Source organism: Pleurodeles waltl, chromosome 8 (genome assembly GCF_031143425.1).
Source record: "Pleurodeles waltl isolate 20211129_DDA chromosome 8, aPleWal1.hap1.20221129, whole genome shotgun sequence".
Classification (NCBI taxonomy): Eukaryota; Metazoa; Chordata; class Amphibia; order Caudata; family Salamandridae; genus Pleurodeles; species Pleurodeles waltl.
The window spans coordinates 700,370,048-700,382,724 of record NC_090447.1 but is presented as its reverse complement, the minus strand read 5'-3'; the positions used below and the strand labels follow the sequence as shown (position 1 = coordinate 700,382,724).

Below are 12,677 nucleotides of genomic sequence, written 5' to 3'. Positions count from 1 at the left end.
TAAAAAGGCTCTGGTTTAAAATAACCCACATCTATAGAAGAGAGAATGGAGAATGGAAGTATCTGGATGAGTGGAATGAGAGATGATGAAGAAAAAGATACATATGAGTTAGGAGGAGCTGTCCATGATAAAAAAACGTCAAGTAAGGGTACAGATAGAGATGTCAACAGAACTTCGGATTCTAAGAAATCATCAAGTGTTGAGAACACAATTCTGGCAAGAGTCTTTGAATGAAAAGTTTTTGATGTGGCAGTGGAGGGCATCTTTTGAATAGTCCGGTGTGCTTTGCCGAATATGCCATTTGCAGAAAATATGGAAAGAAAAGATATTATGCTTGTGTGTGTCATGGGCTAAACCGCATAGAGACTGAAAATAAATTAATATTGAGTGTGAGGGATGACAGATTCATTGATGGTGATCCTTTGGAAATGCCAGAGTGTGATATTTTGGTAGGTGGAACTAACATAAGTGTGCTTGCTGATTCAGGATCACCTATTACAATGGTTGGTGACAAGAACTGGTATGTTGTGTTTGGCAATGACAAGATTGATCTATTTCCACCAGATATTAATCTGGTGGGTTATGGTGTCTTGAAGATTGATGTTCTTGGGTATTCTGCCATGTAAATCACGTTTTCTGACCAAGAGACAGTCAGGAATGTGTATGTAGTAGGGAAAGGTGACAATGTGTTGGCTGGAGGTACCAGAAGGACAAGGGGATAATCATAAATTCTAATTCTCGTGAAAATGTGTTGTTATTGTTGGTGGATGAAATGCTTTATGATGTTTATTCCAAGTTTTCTAAGGTGTTTTTGAGCAAGTTTGGATTACGTAGGACTTTTGAGAAAAATACTATTTTGAAGAATAGTGCTGTGTGTTTGTGTTCAAATGAGGTAAATTCATAATTTGATGTTAAATTCTCTTAAACAAGAATTGAAGACATTGTCAGAGTTGAGAGTCATTGAGGAAATTGAATCCTTGTAGTTTCTTGCCCCTGTGATGACAGTATCGAAGAATGGTGGAAAAAAGCTTAGGATGTGTGTCGATCTACGGGGGTTAAATGAACATATATGGTTTGACAGAAAGTCTTTAGCAACAATTTCTGGGACATTGGTTTGATAGAAAATGCTATTTTATTCAGTGTCATATATTTGTGCTCTGAGCACTATTAGGTTTTGCTTCACAATGAATTTGGGCATCTGACGTCTGTAATTTCTCTAGGTGCATTTAGGTTTGTTTGCATGCCAATTGGGCTGGCATCAGCTGCTGCATGTTTCCGAAATATAATGATGAAGGCCCTGGAAGGTCTACCTAAGGTGCTGTTTTTTTCTCAAGATGACATCTGGGTTTATGGCAAAGACCAGTAAAACACAATGAGATATTATGGAAGGTGATGGGATGGTTCCAAGAGGCAGGACTGGTCTTAAAAAAGAAAAGTGTACATTTCAAGTAACATCTGTGACTTATTTAGGGCATACAATTTCTAGTGAGGGCAAAAGTCCAAAGTTGGACTTGGACAAAAACATAGTTGATATGCCTACACCTGAAAACAATGATCCGGTGCGTTGTTTTCTGGGTTAAGCGTAGTTCTGCTCAAAGTTAATTCCAAATTTTAGCAGTTAGTCTCAAACTTTAAGATTTTTACTAAATAAAGGATTTAAGTTGGATTCGACTGATCGCAAAGTGGTATTTACAACCATCAAGCTGAATGTTGGTAGTTTGCATACACTTGGACATTTTCATGTTGCAGGAAAACTGTTCTGTCAACTGATGAAAGTATCAAGGGTTTAGGCCTTGTATTAGCCCAAGTGGTTGATGGTGAATTGAAAGTGATAAAAGTGATAGCTTTTGCTTCATGCTTATAGAAAGGTGCTGAATGGTCCCTGAATAACAGAGGGCTCTGATGGCCTTGTGTAACAGTTTTTCCAGCATGACAAACTAGGAAATATTGGCTGTTACGTCCTCTCCTTTTTTCAGCCTCTGATCCTCTTTTGCTCATGAAACAACCAGTGGGGCTCCTTAGATCTGCAAAAAATATGCTGACTGTAACTCATACCTTGCTGGGGACCTTTCGTGAGAACACTACACTGTGTCTAGTGTCACAGCGGAAATCACAATGGACAAGCACTGTCATCTCTGCTGATAAATTGGGCCTATTACTTGCAGTGGTCAATGACTCCAGAGCAGTGTATCACTGACATAACCCTGAGGTAAGCAATATCGTTTGGCACAGATATAATTTACCCAAATATCATATCCCTATACGTATAAGTAAAATTATGTCAGATATAAAGTATAGGTTTCAATAATATCACCTAATAACATACAAAACTAGCTCTTTTAAATATGTAAATATAACTTGAAGTAGTAAATCCTAGATATTTTAATATGTAACAATAATATAATGTAAAGTACATAAAGTTCATTAATATTAAACACTACACATTAAAATATTCTTATATAAACACATACCCACATATATACAAGAACATTTGCAGAACTGTTGCACTCATTACATTGGTGAAGGATTGAAACTTTTGCGGCACTTGGTCAAGGGGATGCAGAGAAAAAACGTAAAGGGGGTCTCAAAACACCCTTGCACTCCAATGCATTTTTACATGGACTTATCTATAGCACGGAGAGAGAAAACAATCTGAACTGATTTGTGTACAATTTAGCAGGATTAGACATTATGGTGCAGAGATTATTCTTTTGAGTACTGCAAGTATGTAGGGTAAGTATTATTTAGGCTATAAGCCATTTTAACATAGTGATAACTGTTATTGCTGACTTTTCATGAAATTTAGCAGTATTTTTCAGGAGTACCGTGGTATAGAAGGATGGCACGTCATTGGTTGATTGGCTAATGACTGCTTTTACAAACATTTAAGACAGCCATGTTGTTCTCAGGTATAGTTCGCCACTGTTCTGTATTGACCCTTCAGATCTAGACAAGGATTAGCTTTTGTGTTTTGCCCTTCCTGTTACCACTTTAGTAAAAAAGCTATAGGTATAAAATACTTATAACTGCCTAAATTTTCTTTATTATGGGGTACCAGGGTACTACCTTAGAAGTTCTGAACTACTCAAAGCAATGTTAAAAAACTAGAAACACACTGTGATACACAATGTTTTACAAATATAGGCCCTCATTCTGACCTTGGCGGTCGGCGGAGAGGCGGCGGTCGGACCGCGAACAGACCGGCGGTATTAAAAATGGCATTCTGACCGCGGCGGTCACCGCCGCGACCGACCGCCACTTCCCCACTCCGACAGCCACGGCGGTCATGACCGACGGGCTGGAGTCTGCGCACTCCGGTCCGGCGGTCGACCCAAGACCGCCAACGGTATCATGACCCTGCTTACCGCCGCGGTTTCTGGCGTTCGGGAACCGCCATGCGAACCATGGCGGTAGGCACTATCGGGGCCAGGGAATTCCTTCCCTGGCACTGATAGGGGTCTCCCCCACCCCCCACTGCCCCCCCGAGTCCTCCCCCCACACCCTCCACCCCCCTGCCACCCCCCAGAGGTGGTACGAACCCCCTCCCCACCCCCACCCCGACATGCACATACACGCACCCCGACATGCACACACCCCCAACATGCACATATACACACCCCCTACACACACACATACACAACGGGGACACATACCCGCACACATACATGCCGACATGCGCACCCGCCGAACTACACACATCGCCCATAGGCACAGCAGCACTCCCCGCCCGCATGCACGCACTCACACACCCCCTCTACACACTCACACGCACACCCCCATGCACGCACACATCACACAACACCCCCCCACCCCCTCCCCTCACGGACGATCAACTTACCTTGTGCGTTGGTCCTCCGGGAGGCGACGGGAGCCATAGGGACGTGACCGCCAACAGAAGACCGCCAACAGAAGACCGCCACACAGAAATGTGGGTCGTAATTCTGGGGGCGGTGTTCTGCTGGCGTGGCGGTGGAGGTTGACCAGTCTCCACTTTCCCGCCGACCGCCAGTGTGGCTGCTGGCGGTATTCCGGCGGAACGCTCCCAGCGGTCGGAATACGCGCAGCGGCATACCGCCGCGGTCGGCGGTCTTTACCGCGGCGGTAACTCGGCGGTCTTGCGAAAAGACCGCCAAGGTCAGAATGAGGGCCATAGTGTACTACACTGATTTTCGATTTTTACCATATTTAAATATGCACAAAAAAAGTCTGCAGAGTAGCGCATTAGTAGATAGAAATTAACACACCACTCAAAAAAATCAGCAGATTTTCCTAGACTGCTGTAAAATATAAAGAAAATGATAAATACAATTCTCTACCTATTACCACTTAAATAAAGCTGTTACATATTACTAAATTTACTTACATCTAAGGCCCTAATATTTACTTGCTTCTAAGACCCTAACCCAGAAAGCAGTGAAACAGATTGCAGAAGGCAACAAATGATGGGAACTACATGGCTGCATTTTACCTTAAGTAAACACAGCCTTTAGCCAATCACATACTGACTTTTCATCTCCATGTATGGTGGTATACAAGGAATTTATCACAGTTTACTACAGCACAAAACATAACTATGTTTTTAAAACATAACTTTAACGCTACTCACACTATTTACAAGTACTGACAAAAATTAATATTGATACCTCATAATGTATATTCCTGTCACAAAATTTAAATCCGTTCGCACACTTTCATGCTATGTCTATTTCAATTAAGACACTGCCACTCCACTTTGTGTCACTCCACTATATGCTAATCCATTCTACACCACTCCAATTTATGTCACTCTACTATACACCACTACACTGTATGCTAATCTACTGTACACCTCTCCACTCTATGTCACTCCATTCTATGCCATTGCACACAAAAATAGGCCGATCTGCCCCAAGGGGGGCAGATAAGGCCAACAGTAATGTGCCCTCATGAGGAGCGACCCTTGCCCAAGGGGCTGCTCCCCCAAACAAAACACACACATACACCAATCCCTGGTGCCTAAGTGGTTTCTGCCCCAAGTGGGGGCAAAAATGGCCGCCCCCGGGGAGCGACCTTTGTCTAAGGGGTCGCTCCCGTGCGTGAAATTGTCAAGAACAAAAAATCCCTAGTGTCTAGTGGTTTCTGCCCTCCTTGGGGGCAGACTGGCCTAATAAAAATAGGCTGATGGGGGCAGAAATGGCCTAAAATAATTTGCCCCCGGGAATGCGACCCTTGCCTAAGGGGTCACTCCCCTTATAAAGATAAACAAAACAAAAAAATCCCTGGTGTCTAATGGTGTCTGGCCCCCCCGGGGGCAGATCAGCCTAATTACAGTAGGCTGTCCTGCCCCCGGGGGGGGGCAGAAAAGGCCTTAAAAAAAATGTCTCCCCTAGGGAGTGACTCTTGCCCAAGGGGCCGCTCCCCTTATTTATACATATATAAAAAAAAATATCCCTGGTGTCTAGTGGGTTCTGCCCCCCTTGGGGGCAGAGTGGCCTAATAAAAATAGGTGGATTAGCCCCCAAGGGGGCAGAAATGAGCTAAAAATAATTTGCCCCAGGGGAGCTTCCCTTGCCTAAGGGGTAGCTCCCCTTATAAAAATAAACAAAAAAAAAATCCTTGGCGTCAAATGGTTTTTGCCCCCCCGGGGGCAGATCAGCCTACTCAATGTAGGCCAATCTGCCCCCGGGGGGAGGAGAGGGGCAGAAAAGGCCTTAAAAAAATTGCTCCCCTAGAGAGCGACCCTTGCCCAAGGGGCCGCTCCCCTTATCCATAAACATATCAAAATAGAAATTCTCTGGTGTCTAGTGGGCCTTTCTATAGCCCGATCGCATCGCAATCGGGCTGCAGAAATGCTTGAGAGACATGAAAGGAAAGGAAAGGCCTGCCCCCACCTACCGGCCGGAAGAGAAATGCTCAGAATTTCTCTTCCGCATTTCCAGTGCGATGGGAGGTGACCTTGGTTGATGTCGCGTGTGATTTGTACGCTGATGTCATCAGACGTCACTGGGGGGGTCGGGGTGGAAGGGGAAGCGTTTCCCCTTCCATCCCTGCCCAGGCTCATCGGGGGAGGGCCAACATCAATCACATAGGCCCTCATTACAAGTGTGGCGGTCTCAAGACCACCACACTCGCGATGGCAGTCGGACAGCCGCAGACAGGGTGGTCCGACCGCCTTATTATGACTGTGGCAGATGTGCCACGGTCCAACCACCGCCTGTCGGCAGCCTGGGAGTCTCTGCTGTTGCAATCCGCCAGGACAGCACTGCCCTGGGGATTATGGGTCCCCTTTCCGCCAGCCTTTGCATGACGGTCTCACCTCCATGTAAAGACTGGCAGAAAGGGGGTATTGGGGGCCCATGGGGGCCCCTGCATGGCCCATGCACTTGGCAGTGCAGGGGTAGCCATAGACAACCCCATCACGCATTTCACTGCCCGAATTACGGGCAGTGAGATGCGCGATGGGTGCTGTCGCATCCAATGCACCCCAACATTGCCACCAGCTCGATTACAAGCCGGTGTCAATGTTGTGGTGAGTTTTCTGGTGGGCCAGCAGGTGGAAATGTTTTCGCCCGCTGGTCCAGCGGAAAACTCCTATTAGGGCGGCAAGTATATCGTCAGCACTGGCAGTATACTGGCTGCAGCAGCTTCGGCGGTCTTAAGTCGTAAAAAGGCCCTTATTTGCTTACAAATTATGAATTAAATAATAACTTCCCACCCTATCCCCCTATAACCCCAACATCCTGTTACAAAACTAGAAATTGCTATTATCAATTAAATAAAACAATTCTAAATCATTTAAAATCACAAACAATATTTCAAAAATTAACCACAGGTATACAAACAATAGTAAAATTATTATATAAACTAGAACACATTAGAATAATTAAACATTATATTTTTTACAGCTATGTTACTAAAAATATATTTAAAACAATGATATTCTTAAAAATCATATCACTTACCTGATAAAACAATATTCCTTTTAATTACATTCCTGCATCATGATATTTTATTTCCGATATTTCTGTCTCCCGATACTTGGAACTCTATATTTTTTCCAAACACTCGAACCGTAATGAAGCCTAAATTTGTTGCAATTTCAATAGGCTTAAATCTCTTGCGGGAAGACCAGTGCAAACTGATGGGGAAAGTGTTGAGCTATGAACAATCAATAAAGGAACTTCTTCCTCAGAGCGATGAAGTTGCAAAACAAATCTTGGAAATTAATGACATGGTTAGGTTCCTGGAGGGGCACGCTGAAGATGCTGAGGGCTGATCTGAGCACAAAAATTTGCATAACATCTGTATGCTGAAGACCATTGAGGGCCTCAAAGCCACACTCTATTTAGAGAAATGGCTGCAAACTGAAATCACCTCTCAAGGCCTATCTACAGTGTATGCAGTGGAACAGGAGCATTGCAACTCAACAAGGAGACCTCCTCCAGACACACGCCCCCAAAACAAACTTTTGAATTGTCAAGACCCTGCTTTCACACTTCAGAAAGCAAGAGAAAAGTACTCAATCATTGTTGGAGCATCAAGTATCTTGATATTTTCAGGTTTCACATTAGCAGTCAAACAACGTCAAGCATCATTTATGGCCATCTAGAAGATATTATGAGAATTTTACCTTAAATATACACTCCTATTCCCACCTTGCCTAATTATGATTGTGGGTGATAAAGCCTTTTTCTTTCCTGAACCAGATGTCATTGTGTCACAGACCACCTCCCAAGGAGACAGAAAGGCCCCAACGGCAGTGGCAACATTGTGGGCACTCTGCACTAAAATACTTCCCAGGTCCAAGAATGGGAAGAGTGAAAAGCTGCTATCAACACTGCCACCACACTTCGCAAGACAATGCAATATCACAAACAAGATGACCCAGAGGAAGAAGCAGAAGACATCGACTCTAGTACCAGCTGTACGATTATTCCTCAGATCACTCCACAGACCACAGACGATATAGAATGAACCCATTTCAGTTGGTTTCATGACTTTGGGGGCCTTTACTGTTATCTGTACAATATTGAGAACAAAACTGCACTACACAATCAGTCTAACTCCTACTTTCAGCATATGTTGATCAATTGTTTCATTCTTCAATCCACATAGATTGTACACATGTAGTCAATGTTAATGTTCCCACCAATTCTTGGCCTTATATATGTTCCTGATGGGTTAGCTGAGGCTGCCATATATTCTCTACCCATATGATCTCCATGGCACATGTGTTTGATATCCACTAAGCTAAGCCATACATACATGGATAGAGAGGCCATGCAGGGCATTGTGGTCTTCAATTTCTGTGCCATATCTCTCTTTCCTCAATGGATGATCCCTCTCTCACTCCAAGTGATTTCAGCATGTTGTTTACCCACGTTCCCCAGCTGTGAATTATGAGTTGTTTGACCAGATGACCATTCTGTCACTGACCACATTGTTATTTGTGGGATGAATAGGATTCCTTGGAGTGGCACATGGTGCTGTCACTACATTTTATTACCTTTGTTAGTTCATCTATTTCTTTCTGATGTTACTATTGATTCCACTAATGACTCCTTGCAATACACACCACCATTGCTACCAGAGGGATACAGGATAAATTCACTTGTTTCCCTTGGAATATGCTTTTGGTGGAGACTGTTGGGAACACTACAAAATCTGGGTTCAACTAGCCAGGATGAGGGCTCACATTGCCTTGCGTCAAGAAACTCACTTGAATGAGAAAGAATCACTCACAATACAATGTAGATGGAGGGGGCAGGTGTACAGCACCACTCATTCCTCATATGCCAGGGGTGCCACTATATGGGTATGTGCTGTGACTACATTTCTAGTGGAGAGCATACAAACTGATCTTGAGGAAAGGTTTGTACTAGTGAGGGTCCATTTAATGGATTACCAATAGTACTGGGTACATTGTATGTCCTTAATGGTAATCTACCCTGGCACATGATATCCCTTTCTGCATAGCTAGCACCTTGAGCTGATGATGACTGGTTTCTGGGGGAGACTTTAAAACAGCACTAGACACTGATTTAGATCGTTCCCATCCCCCTCTCCACTGCACCACTTCAATTCACAAATCTGCTGTGTTGTGTGAATGACTACACCATGGAGGGCCTGAAATCCTGGTGCCAATTAATACTCATTTTACTCACTCCCTCACATGCTTCATGCCCAGCACAACTGCTTGGTCTGCCCCATTACCCTCAAATACCAAGGCCTATATTTATACTTTTATAGCACCGCATTTGCGTCATTTATCGACGCAAATGCGGCGCAAACTTACAAGTTACAATTATATTTTGTAAGTTTGCGCCACTTTTGCATCAAAAAATGACACAAACACAGCGCTAAAAAAGTATAAATGTGGGCCCAAGTATTCCATGCTGATTACTTAAGTAAAATGCAATCTGATCATAACACCCTGGTATTGAGCACACATGAGGGCAAAGTGCGTACTCCATTCCCACTTGGTGAGTACAGCTCTGGTGGCTGCAAGATCACACATTAAGGGAGACCTTGCACAAAACAACCATGCAATATTTCCAACAAGATGCTGGGCCGCTCACAACTGTGGAGATAGACTGGGAGGCATAAAAGGCTGCTGTGCGAGGCACCAGTATACGTAGTATAATAAGTGCATGTAAATCTAGATAGAAAAAACTCAATACAGAGGAAACAAGCTTACGGGATCATAAGACTAGGGCAAATACTGCCTGAGGTCCTGAACCAGTTACTACAAGCTAGAAATATACAAGCTTGACTGCTGGAACACCTGTGGTGCTTTGGCATAGCTTCAAATACAGCCAAAACACATGCTGAAGCTGATTGACCAGGCAGATCGCTGGAGCATCTGACCCAATGGTATGATCTTCACACTTCAGTTCATCTAGCTAGGGGCTTATCGGCCAGCTTGACATTAACACAAGAATGACAAGAACACTAAATTCAAATAGTATTACGAGAGGCTCTATGTGGAGGGCCAATCCCTGATGCTAGGGTGGAATGGACCACTTCTTCACAGGTCTGATCCTGCCAGGTATACTGCCAAATGACCTAGAAGCCCATGTAGCACTGACCAAAGAACAAGAAATTCAACATATGATGTGAGCTATGGTGTGTGGCAAAATGGCAGATCAAATAGCTTGCTCATGGAATATTACACAATATATGAATCACTTCTTGCTCATGTAGCACATGTAGAAAGTGGGAACAACGAAGAGAAATAAACATATTTCTCCTTGTTACGCCTCACTTGGGAAGGTGTCGCATTTTGACACATATCCACATTTCCTAGTCTTAGTAAATCTGGAAATGCACAAAAAAACAGGAGTGGATACTGTGGAAGACCCATGCTCCACCCATGAAATGCCTCCATCATGCAAAGTAGCACAAGGCAGCGACTTGTGCTGCCTTGTGTTACTCCAGATTTCCTGTGCAGCACAGAGCCATGCAAGGTGGCTCTACATGGCAAAGTAAATCTTACTTAAGGGCTTGCATTGCCTTGTGTCGCCTTGCGTGACACAAGCGCAAAGCAAGCCCTTGATAAATCAGGGCTTAAGTTATGATGTGAGACACATTAATGAGGAAGCTCCTCTTGACTGCCTTTTTGTCTTGCAGCGTAGGAGGATTCAAATGATAAAATGACAGTTTGTAAATACACTTTCAAATGTCAATTTTATTTTGGAATTCTACATTTGCAAACAGCATCTATTTTTATAGTGTAAGATTTACAAACTAAAAGCTTTTGATAGAAGGACACTGGCAGAAACCTTAGGGCCTGATTACGACTCTCGTGGTCTGAAACTCTGGCCGCCAGACCGGTGGGGAGGAGACTGCAGTGAGGCTGGCGGGCTCCCCCAGCCCTAATACAAGGTTTCCACTGGACTGACTGACAGAAAATTCTGAAATCTGAGGTTTCCACTGGTCAGCCTAGTAGAAACCATGTGTCGGCATTGGTCCGGCCCCTCATGGAGCTGAAGTCAATGCCTTCACACAGAGGGTGCCACCAGCACTCTCAGAATGCGATCTGCCTGCTGTAGCAGACAGTGTGCATTCCACGGGTGCTGGGCAGGAGGGCCCCTGCACTGCCTTTTCACCAGCTGTTTAATGGTGGGGACCCCGCCAGGAAAGGTCTGACAGAAAGCGGACTTGTGATCAGCACAGCGGCACTGAACTCAGCACCACGGTGGCTGATTACGGCCTCGACCGCCGCTACCAGGTTGGCAACCATGTTCCTGATGGTGGCAGCGGTCTACTGGTAGTCTGACTGCCAGGGCCGTAATATGGCGGTTGGACCACCAGGACTGCGGCTGTCTGACCGCCACCATGAGTCTGGCGGCCCTAAGACTGCCAAACTTGTAATGAGGCCCCTAGTCCTCTAGCATAGGACCTAGGCTTACGGTAGTTATCTACTCAACTGGGCAAAGAAACATGCATATTTCATGGAATTTACTCCTACACATGTTATCTGCTTGAGCAAAGGTCACATTAAACATGCACCAAGAATAGACAGGAAATGCATGTTGGAAGGTGGCTCCAGGCAGCCCCTATACTACTAGGAAAAGAAGGAGTGGATTAGAAAAATGTCATAAAAAGTATAGAATAAAATTCAATTTTTTTTAGACAATGTATTTTCTAGGGAGCAAGTACCTTGCTTTTCGCTAAGATCCGACCCTCCACTCAACAAGTACTGACTGTGACATGAAAGATCAACTAGGCAGAAAAGATTAATCGTGATTGCATTGGATTACAAGATTTAACCAATTTAACTATGTAATTAATTGCATTGTAAATGTCATGATTTTAATAAATGCATTTCAAAAATGAAAAAAACTGCCACTTGGAAACTGTGATGATATGTCTCCAATAGGTGTTTAAAACTATTCATATTACAAAGTTTATTTTTTGTGGTTTTCCCACAGGAAATGGGTTAGTGCCCCGGGCCCGTTCGTCATCTATAAGACATGTGCCTCAGACTACCCGAGTATCCATCGTTGAAAGAACACAAACACCAAGATTAAAAACAACATCAGCTCCTGAACAGGAAACCGGTAAGCGTAGATGTGTAGTTGTCGTTTGGTAGCGCTTCAGTAAATTTCTTTGTACATATGCAAACCATAAAGCATGCAAGTATATATTATTAATGTTCCTAAAATGAATTCAAGTTCAGATTTAATTAATGTTACTAGGAAAGCCTGCACCCTACCAAAGTCTTAATGCAGATCACACAGAAATTGTGCATAGTGACCAGGGGACCCCTTCATGACACGGGGCACTCCTGAACACACTCAGCTTCTCATCCTACAGGGACAGACACACTCCTTCCCTCTATCAGCAGACAGGCAGACATATTGGCACCTCAAGTACACTCTAAGCTCCTCCAGCAAAAAAGTGAAGACATCCAGAGCTGTCCCCTTTCCTTTAGGGACTGCCAGGCATCAGTCCTGATTTCACAGGACCTCTGCAACAACTTTGAGGAGCACTTTCTTCGGTGATCAAGAACTTGGGAGTGTGACAAAGCAGAGTGGTTTGAATCTCACTTCTATTCACATTATCCAAACGATGAATACTAAATGACAGTCATTACAGCTAGAGGTGGCTGCAAGCAGAAGTATCCAAGACATATCCATAATGAAATGAGAGTTTTCTACACCCATATAACACAAAAATATGACTGCTTCTAGAGA

At 44.0% G+C, this 12,677-nt stretch overlaps 1 protein-coding gene across 16 annotated transcripts in view; it reads left to right on the top strand.

Moving 5' to 3' along the window:
- The window catches only part of ABI3BP (ABI family member 3 binding protein), a 2,083,720-nt gene that overhangs the window by 1,857,304 nt on the left and 213,739 nt on the right, over positions 1-12,677 (top strand). For all 16 annotated transcript variants that reach the window (XM_069204834.1, XM_069204837.1, XM_069204832.1 and 13 more), the window contains one exon: positions 11,913-12,041. In XM_069204834.1, the coding sequence (XP_069060935.1) occupies positions 11,913-12,041 (129 nt within the window). The remainder of the gene's footprint in view (positions 1-11,912; positions 12,042-12,677) is intronic.